This window comes from Mirounga leonina, unplaced genomic scaffold (genome assembly GCF_011800145.1).
Source record: "Mirounga leonina isolate KUSES-001 unplaced genomic scaffold, KU_Mleo_1.0 Mir_168, whole genome shotgun sequence".
NCBI lineage: Eukaryota > Metazoa > Chordata > Mammalia > Carnivora > Phocidae > Mirounga > Mirounga leonina.
The window spans coordinates 20,215,150-20,225,270 of record NW_023270426.1 but is presented as its reverse complement, the minus strand read 5'-3'; the positions used below and the strand labels follow the sequence as shown (position 1 = coordinate 20,225,270).

The window sequence follows — 10,121 nt, the reverse complement described above, 5'->3', positions numbered from 1 at the left end:
CTAGTGCCTTCCCCAATGTGACCCAAAACAGGAGTTCTCATCCTTTCTTAATTAGATGTACACCAATAAATTGTCCACTGTAAGGGGTGGGAGTGGGTCCCTCAGTCTCTAAGAAACATAGGGGCAGGTTTCAGCTAATAATGGGTTGTATCAGTGGGGGAAAAAAAAGTGCATTTACAAGGATGGCCTGGATTATTATTCATTGATGGTGAGGAGAAGCAGAAGCCGAAAAGAGAGGAATGGAGCCCAGATCTTGGAGCTCTGGAAATTGCTTAGAAGCTAAACTTGGAGCAGTGCACCCCGGGTCCATGAGAACCAGAATGTGTGTCAGAGGAATGAGAGGGGAGAGGTCCAGAGCACCACCTAGAAGTCACCCTCCCTGGGGGAGAATCCCCTGCAGGGATAACAGTATCCAGTGGGGCTTGCCCCTCACAGTTGGTTGGGAAACAATGACTTAGAAATAACTATTTGATTAAGAAATTAGTGCTTGAGGATTCTCATAACTAGTTATCTCTTGGCTGTTTAAAGGAAAAGGCCAAATGGGTTTTACTTAGAAATTTTGTGTCTTTTTTGTGTGTGTCATTTCATGCTGTGGCTTCCTAGAACAAATAACCATGTTGTTTTATTCCTAGAGCAATAATCCATGACACATGGGGGTTTAATCACAAAATAAAAATGTCAAACTTTATCTTTGAAACAAAATAAATGGTTGAGTATTGTCTTTTCTCATTTATTGTAAAATATGTTATCTACACTAAATCTTGGTAAGCATCCCACTCTCCAATCTTCTTGATATTTAAAACAGGTGAGTAAGTAATTTCTCAGCTTGGTGTATTTCCTCTGAAGGAGATCATTTGCTTACTTACATTCTGGTATCACAATAAATCCTAAAAGCTAAACCTCAAAAGCTGTAGACTTTGCTAGATAAACATCTGCTGTTGTAACGGTGTTTTAAACTGCAGAGCTGCCATTTGAATATTCTTAGTTCTTTTCATTTTTATAACCGAGTGGCTGGGAAGATAGAAAAGAATTGTAAAGAATGGTCACCTCTCTCTCCCTGTTTCTTCATCTATAGAGTCAGAGTTCCCACACCTGACATGCATTCCTCAGGTAGTGACTATGAGAACTGGAAGGGAGAAGAAATTAAAAAGCTCTCCAAAGTTCTGAAGGGACTGCCCTGCAGGAGGGTGTATTTTGTTGATTGCTTCCTCACTCTTCAAATGCTTTCCTTGCTCAGGTTTTATGAATGTTATATCTGTTCTTTGTTACTGATATACTGGGAACATGTCTTGGTCATTTCATAAATAATATACATTAAATGCATTTTTACAAAATTAAAGTTATTCGTCATTCATTCACTTAACCAGCAATTCCTGAGCACTTAGTATAGACCATGCCCTGGGAATACAATAATGAACCAGACTCCAACCTCATATCCTTCTCATAGAACTCAATCCCACTTCGAGGAATAGACACAAGACAGGATCATGCAGATTGCAATGACTGTTGTGGTTATGGAGGGCATCATGGAGAAAGTGGCATTTGAGTAGAAGCCTGAAGGATGAGAGCAAGCCATACATGGAAGAGCTGAAGAAGAATATTCCAGGCAGAGCTTAGTAAGAACAAAGGCCTGGAGGCTGGAAATAGAAAGCAACCAATGTGACTATCAGGTGGGAGCTAGGAGGAAGAGCAGAATATGAGCAGAGTCTGGACCAGACCAGATCACATTTCCAAGTGGAAATGTGGTTCCCTCTTGAGGAAGCATCCCAAATTGAATACTTCTATCCTTCTATGAGGTGGGACTGAGTAATCCTTCCCGTGTGGGTGAGTGTTGGTGGTACATGGATGCTTGGAAAGGCTAGGTAACCCGCCCAAGGAGCACCCATGTCCACTGACGACATTTCCCTGCAACAGTACTTGGGGGTAGATACGAGGGTGGGTGACCCAAGGCCAGTTGGTCAGGCCAGGATTTGGCCCAGAGAGAAAGGAATGTCAGTTCACCCACTTTTCTCCTGACCGCAATATGTGGGGCTCTTCCCCTAAACTAGGACCTACCTGAGATACCGTTGATGGTAGGTACCTGGCTACACCAAGAGAAGACCTTTGGCTCATGGGGCCAGGAAGCTCACTCTACAGCCCGCTGCAGAAGATGATGGGCCTCCAACATTTCAGAGAACCTGGCAGCTTCCAGAGCTTCCCCTGCCCTCCCCTCTGTACAGAGCTCTGAGCTGAATAACCGGAAGGGCAACGGGAAAAGAGGCCCTGAGGCCACCAACTCCTAGCTCGACACTTCCGGGAGGGGAAGATCATAGATGACGTCTACTGAAAATGTGGAATGTGCCATGTGAAGTACACCAGGGGCAGGTCCTGTGTCTGTAAAAGACCAGACAGTAAGTATGTTATGCTGTTCCTTGTTAATTATTTTTCAATCAACCCTTCAAAACAATTCTTGGTTTGTAGGCCTTCCACTGCATCTGGCCAAGTGGGTTATGGTTGGTTGACGTCTACACCAGACTACATTGTCCCATCAAACATCAAACTTAAGCACTGAGGAAACATTTCTTTCACTCTTCACAAGACTCTTCTGAGGTAGGCCTTACATGACAACTGCAATCCCATCCTCCTCCCCATCCTCCACATCCACATCTTTGTTTTACAGTCAGGAAACAGAAGGATGGGAGGCCAAGCAACTTGCCCACGTCCATATGGCCAGCAAGTGACAGAAGTAACATTGGAACCCAGGCAGTCTGATCGCAGGGTCACAGGTGTTAACCACTACACTCTCCTATGCCCCGCTGGTAACTGAACAAGCCCACTTTTCCTCCATATAGCCTCCATCTGTACAGTGAGAGGGGCAGTGTAGTGTTTTCCTCCGGGTGGGAGGCACGGCTGAAGCAGTGGGAAATGACTGCCACGCCTCAAGCGCGCACGGCGTTAAATAATACTGATCTACACAATGGGAAGGTGATTGCCTTTTCAAGTCTCTTTTAGGTCTTCTAATGATGTTAGGAAAAAAAGGTTCAATCTGATGCTGACACATCTTTGACATTTCTCTAGCTCGTGCCACTTTCCGTTTTTAGAAGAGATTTCCATTTTTACTGAGCCTCAAGCCGCAGGGTCTTCCGTAGGCAATGATACCTAGCTAGAATTTAGTAGCTCCATTGTAGTTCCATTGTAACCTTCTACTGTTGCTCTCATGATCTTATTTTTCTTGTTTTTTTAAAGACTATTTCTTTCTGTAAAGTGTTTGTGTTGCAATTGCTACAATTCTCTTGTCCATTCCTGCATAGTTATGAGATGGCCTCAGAAGCTCTTGCCATCACATCCACTCTCAAATTGCAATAAGGGGGTAAAGGGCAGGTCTCAGCTACTTTTGCCTCCTGTTAACCAGAAAAGCTAATGAATTCTAGGGGCATTGCATTGATCAGAACACGTCACCTGCCCCCCTGCAGCACCGCAGCAGAGAGACTGAAAAAGTGGGTGTTCGGCTGGGTCCATTGCCACCCCGAACTAGTGAGGGTTCTATCAGCAAGAAAAGGGCATCGCTACCAGACTCTGTAATAAAAGTGTTTGCCATAGGCTGGCGGGCCTCTGTAACTTCTCCTTACTGCCTGCAGGGGACAGGCATGGAGCTCCAGGTGGGTTTGGGGAAGTTAGCAAAAAGCCAATTTCCCTTGTCTGCTACCAAGAGACCTCCCTTCGCCATCGTCCGTCACCCCTCCTAAGGAATGGCACGAACGGGAACAGCAGGAATACCACACACTCTGACAGCGCTGGTCAGAAAATCGTACGAATTTGTTCCACTCGCTAGTATGGCTCAAAGGGCTAAGCCAAAGGGTCCCCACTTTCTCAGTCTCTAGTGTGTGGAAGATACATTTTCTTAAGCCCACACACCTCCAAATACATGCTAGATGTATTTGGGAAACTAGATGGGAAACTAGAAACTAGATGGGAAACCTTATAAAATCATAGTTTTTGTGTACCTTTCTTACTATTTCAAAAACTGCTTTTCACATTAATGTTTTGATTCAACAAGCATTTAGTGATAGCCCACTGTTCCTCAGGGGCCTGCCCAGAGGCTGAGGATATAAGGGTGAACCAGACACACAGGGGGCATATATCCCGGTGGGAGAGAAAGATAACAAACACAGAGAAGCAGGAGAGCAGGATTATGAGCTGAACCTGGGAGCCAGACTTCTGGGCTTCAGTATGAAATTTGTTGCTACCTGGCTGTGTGGCTTTGGGAAAACTACTTGCGTCTCTGTGCCTCAGCTTCCCCATCTATAAAATAATGGGGGTAATCATAGTATTTATCTCATAGGGTGACAGTGAGACAACTTTCTGGCTCATAGTGATAAAAACAGCCACATCAAAGGGCCAGGAAGCTAAGATACAATGTTTTAAAAGATAAAAAATGGGCTCAGGTCATGATCTCGAGGTAGTGAGATTGAGCCCCGTGTCAGGCCCTGCACTCAGCAGGGAGTTTACTGGAGATTCTCTCTCCCTCTGTGCCTCCCCTAACTCTCTCTCTCTCTCTCAAATAAATAAATAAATCTTAAAAAAAAAAAGATAAAAAATGGGGATGACAAATTAGTATCTACCTCATTTGGTGGCTTCATGTAGTACATGGCTTAATTCCCATCAAGCTTAAAATGGTGCTTAGTAGGTAGTAAGTGCTCAATAAATGTTAGCTGTTATCCTATTTCAAGCACCTAGTGTTGACTGGATGCTGTGCAGTCCTACATAATTTCCCGAAAGATACCAAGGAATCCTCGAGGCCAATTCTAATAGCCACTGTTGCTAACATTCTTGCTGGTACAGTTGAAGAGTTCCTCTTTCAGACACCCATTTAAAGGAATACTCGCACAAAGATGCATTGGTATGAGGTGGAGGATCTGGCCCCAGATATGAAGAACACTGTTAAGATTTGAGAAGAAAGTATAGTAAGATTAAGGTTGCAATGACTTCACCAGCGTGACCTTGCAAAACCCTGACAGAGCAGCTCACAGGCATGATTTCTCATTCTCCCACCCCCTCCTGGCCCTTCATTAGAATACCCATGACTGGCTAGTATATCAGCATTTCCAATAAAGTAAAAAGGGGAAAATACAGACCTGGGCTGTCATGGAAAATATTCTAACTCTCACAACTAGAGTATCTGCCTTAAAAAAAAAATTATGGTTTTAAGATCTTTAACTTTTCCTTCAGCATCTCTGTACCCAACTTTTTGAAAAGCATCTTTTCTGGGGAATGACATTTCCTAGCACAATGTCACATAGTCTTTGCCAAGTGACTCAGTTCGATGTATACATATTTTTTCTTTCAATGTCAAGTGACCCAATCTTACATAGAAAAAGTGGGCACCTGGTATCAGTTTGATGTCAGGGTTTTTCCAGGTTTGCAAGGGAGCTTTAAATACGACTCGATTTCAAGGCATCGGCAAGCCAACTTGCACCTCCGTGTCAAAATGCTCCTGCCCTCAGTGGTGCTTGCCTCTGCCCTGCTCCTCTGCTCCGTGATGAGCCAGGGGTGTCTGATCCTTATGGGGATCAGGGATGTCACGTACCTCATTGACAAACTGCAGGTAAGCTGCAGAGGGGGGGTGCCAGTGGGGAAGGCGACATAACGTAAGAATGAAAAACTCACCACCCATTATGGGTTTTGCTTTTCTACTTACTTTAGGAACATCCAGCTTCAAAATGCACCTGCAGCAGTGCCAGTGTGAGTCAATGCTCTTTTAAGACCTTTCCAAACTTATTTCCATGTTTGCATCCGGCATCTTCACTCTGGAATTTTTCTTTTGCAGGTGACCGATTGTTTGTGTCTGCCCATCCCTTCTGTAAGTATAGTGAAACAGTATAATCTTGACGTTGTGTTCTTTAAAAGTTCTCAAGTAAAAATGAATTGCTCTATTTGATACTTTAAGTAAGAAAATGTTACTCGATTGTAATTGTTACTGCTCAGTGTTTCCTTTTAAAAGCAGGCTCCTGAAATTCTATACCATATACATCACTTTGTATTTAGTCAGCTTTATGCCCTCTCAGAGGTTTGAACACTATTCAATACTTTGAAACGAATCTTGTATGTCTTTTTAGATTAGTGGCCAGGTGCACAATTAAATCACGCCGGAGCTGAGAATATCAGAATATAGCTTATATCATATTGCTTACTGACTTATTTCCTAAAACTCTAGGGTTGCAAAACAAGTAAGTAAAAGTAACTCTTTTTCTTTCCTCTTGCATAAACTCTCCAGGTGCTATACCTTCTCTCTCCTTCCCTCCCTTCCTATCTGTCTTTTTGGCTGATTTAGGTTGTACAGTTTGAATGGGGGGAGTTTAGGATGTCTAAGGCAGAGGGAAAGTGGAAAGGGCTTCCAGAGGGTCATTCATTCCCCACATAGGCAAAGAGGAAGTGTGGCAGGAACTTTCTGGTTTAGGTGAGGAGGGAGGTGCCTCCTGCATTATTCTCCCCCCAAGCAAAGCCTGGGAGAATCTGAACTGCTCACCCTAGCTGGGGTCAGATATCACATCCCATCAGGGTACATCCCTTAGATGAGACGAGTGTGGGGTGCCTTCTGAGGACAAATCATGCATCTAAAGCCCAGGCCAGCCCCTCAGTTTACATTGCATGATTTTAGCTACTGCTGAAACACCAGCTCTATTCAACTGACACATCCCATCAGACTGGTGTGATCTCTCTACTTTGGAACTTACTGTCACAAGACATAGAACGGAGGAACATCAGGTGCAAAGGAGACTAGAACTAGTTGTTTTCCACCATCCATAGGCTTTGTGTTCCTTGGATGGAGCATCTGGAAATCTCCAAGGAGTGTCACTGAGGAAAAATGGTCTTGCCTTGAAAAGCTAAAGATCATCTCCTAGACTGGGAAGGGACCTGTCTAAATATAATACCAGTTTAGGTTACATTGGATAAATTAAAATAGTGTCTGAAAGCATTCTCTTTGCGATTCTTCTCAAAGTGGTCCTCAGAAGGTTTCTTTTAATAAATTCTTTTTATTTACCAGGACAACTGTACCACAGCATGCTTCCAGGAAGGTCTGTCCCAGATGACCAACTCCACAGTGGAAAAAAGATACCCTCTGATTTTCAATCGAGTAAAAAAAACAGTCCAAGTCCTAAAGAACAACAAGGGCCAGGTGAATTTGTTTTTATCTGTGATACACTCTACTTAGTTGTTTTCATGTGAGGGTCAATGACAACTCTATCGGAATGAAAAAGGATGGTAAAGTTGGAACTGGTAGCTCAAGGTCAATAAGAGACCTCTAAGAAATTTATTCCGAATGACAAAATTAAAGTGAGATCTGCCCCGGATAGCTCATTATTCCCTCCAGTTTTAAAAAATACTCACACCCACGTTGCCATTTTCTTCTTTCCACCCTATTGAATAAGGAAAGCATCTGTCCTGATTGTAAAAAGAAGCTGAAATCTAGAGGATCAGAGCTGTGCCTCAAATGATGCTAAATTATACGAGGGCACCTTCTCTTCTTCAGCATATGCCCTGGTCCCTGGAGGGAAAGGAGGGCGCGAACTCTTTGGGAATTAGCATCCCCCCAGGTGTCCCCAGAAGGCTGAGAGCCCTTCCCTCAGCTACTTAACTGAGCTACTTACAGTCAACAGCGTGTAGTTCTAAATGCTTAATATTTATTGCTTCATTACAATAACAACTGTTTCAGTGATCATTTATCACCCTCACTTTATGGAAGGAGGGAACATGCTCAGTGAGGTTCACCAAACTCCCTAAGTGGCAGAATTGAGATTGGAGGTCTGGTCTATCTGACCCCAAAGTCCCACTCTTAGCCATAGGGCTATTCAAAGACCTCAAAAGGATAATGAAATGTTAGGACTCGAAGAATCCCAAGAAAAGTTTTCCTCTAATGAGGAGATTTAGGACCACTTGATAGGTGTCCGTGTGTGTGTGTGTCCGTGTGTGTCTGTGCGTCGTACCCCTGAAATGGCAATACAAAGCCGCTTACACTGTCTACACAACATGCTAGCCCTGGACCTTCCTGTGCATTCGCTGTTTCAAGCCCCTGCTGCCTGCACACCCCGCCCCACCGCACCCCTACCCCACCCAGGGCTGCAAGCAGGGTGGTTCCTGGTTCACACTGTTTTCGTCACTCTGTCTTTGCTAACTTTTCTCCCCACAGTTTTTTTCCTGTGAACAGCCATGTAACCAAACTACAAGAGGCAACACACTGACGTTTCTGAAGAGTCTCCAGGAAACTTTCCAGAAACAAGGGGTGATGGGCAAAGTATGAAGATGAAATATTATTTATGCTATTTATTGAATGAAAAAGCCTCCTGTTCAAGTTGGGGCCATTAAAAAATCAAGTAGAGCCATGCTAAATCAAAATCAGTTATAATTACCTTGTTTAAAATTGTATGTCTTTATTTTGGAATAAACATATATGAAGGAAAAGAATACAATCTGGTCTCTGGGTGCTTATTCACTCCTTGCTGCTCAGAAAAAAGAAAGCTACAAACACCGTTAAGGGACTGAATAGATCAAGGACTCCTGTGATAACGAGATTCCTGATCCTGAACAGACTGGGACCACTGGCTATGCCTGGGGACACAGAGGGCACAGTTAGGAAGGGTGTGTGGGGACAGTCTGAGGGCTGCTCTTAAGGAGGCTCAGGGCACCCTACTTGTGGGTGCTGAGGGAGGGATACTCAGGGCACCATCAAGGAGTGCAGGGAACTGAGAAACCACCTGTGCACCTGAAACGGGAGAAGGCAGTGTGGTAAGCCCAGGAGGTGGGAGCCTCCCCAGGAATGTGGGCACCTACCCACAGAAGACAGCAAAGTACTTGAAGTCAAGCCAGGGGAAGACCCACAGGGGGGACCCTCTGAGTTAGAGCCACCTTGGGATCAATAGTCACCTATTCACTCCCAAAGACCTTCCGCCTGTACCTACCCCATGCCAGGCAGAGTGCCCGGCTGGGGCGCAGAGCCTAATGGGCACTCTCCCGCAGGGATCCTTGGACTAGGTTGTTGGCTTGGCGTGCTGTGGCTGTCTCTGATGGTACATTTTATATTCAGCTTGACTAGGCCACAGGGGGCCCAGATATTTAACTAAACATTGCTTCTGGGTGTGTCTGTGAGGGTGTTTCTGGACGAATTAGCATCTGAATGGGAAGACTGCGAAGCTCAGCCCAGGGTGTGTGGGCCTCCTGCAACTCCACTGAGGGCCTGAAAAGGCAAAGGAAGAATTGGCTCTCTGACAGCGTGAGCTGGGACATTCTTCTACACTTGGACTGGGACTTACACCATCAGCTCCCTGGCTCTCTGGACTCGTATTATTACCACACCAGCTGCTTTCCTGGGCCTGGAGCTTGCAGACAGCAGAGCATGGGACCTCTCAGCCTCCTTAATCACCTGAGCCAAGTCCTTATTATCTACCTGTGTATCTATCGCTCCAGCCTATGGGTTCGATTTCTCTGGAGAACCCTAAGTAATAAACTATCCATCTGACTTTAACACTCAACCTGCCACTTCCCCCAGGACCCCAGATCCTGTCTTCTGTTCCACCGTACTTACTACCTTCTAAGATGCTCTGGCATTTCTGACTTTACCACGTCTATTGCTTACTACTGTCTTTCTCTCCCTGCCCAGATGCCAGCCCCCTGAGGGCAGAGAACTTCATTAGCTCACTGGTGTAGCCCAGATGCCTGTCCTGAGTCTGTACCCCTCCTGTACCAGAGCAGAAACTCCATAAATACGGACGACTGAATGAAAGACCTTCGAGAGGCAGAAGCAGAGTATGACCTGGTCTGGAGCTCAGGAATGTGCTCACCTGGAGAAGAGAGGGCAACACACTACAGGACTCAGAGAGGTGAGGTCCCTTCCCAGAGCTCCAGGCTGGCCCCAGGCTGGGGGTTCAAATGACCTGGCCGCGTGGGAGGGGGCTGCCCGCCAGCAACTTCCTGCCGGGCCTGTCTGGCTCTGTGGGATTGGCAGGGTGGAGGCAGGGTTAAGGCGAGGGTCTTGGGGTTGGGCTGGTCTGACAATCATAATCACCCTCTCCCCCACGACCTAAAGGGTTAGAGGCTTGGGAAGAGCTTACAGGAATCTACCGTGGGGAGCGTTTTTCCAGGTACTG

At 45.4% G+C, this 10,121-nt stretch overlaps 1 protein-coding gene across 1 annotated transcript; it reads left to right on the top strand.

The window, feature by feature from the left end:
* The first annotated feature begins 5,467 nt into the window (after positions 1-5,467).
* On the top strand, positions 5,468-8,278 carry IL9 (interleukin 9). The gene is made up of 5 exons (XM_035015042.1): positions 5,468-5,584; positions 5,683-5,721; positions 5,807-5,839; positions 7,025-7,156; positions 8,168-8,278. The coding sequence occupies exons 1-5, from the start codon at positions 5,468-5,470 to the stop codon at positions 8,276-8,278; spliced, it is 432 nt and encodes a 143-aa protein (XP_034870933.1).
* Positions 8,279-10,121: the final 1,843 nt, after the last annotated feature.

What these genes read in the sequence shown, in the direction of transcription:
- IL9 (XM_035015042.1), top strand. Translation starts at nt 5,468, where the DNA reads ATGCTCCTGCCCTCAGTGGTGCTTGCCTCTGCCCTGCTCCTCTGCTCC. An exon ending in GCACCTGCAGCAGTGCCAGT is followed by an intron (nt 5,722 to 5,806) that starts GTGAGTCAATGC and finishes TTTCTTTTGCAG; the next exon opens with GTGACCGATTGTTTGTGTCT. An exon ending in TGTGTCTGCCCATCCCTTCT is followed by an intron (nt 5,840 to 7,024) that starts GTAAGTATAGTG and finishes TTTATTTACCAG; the next exon opens with GACAACTGTACCACAGCATG.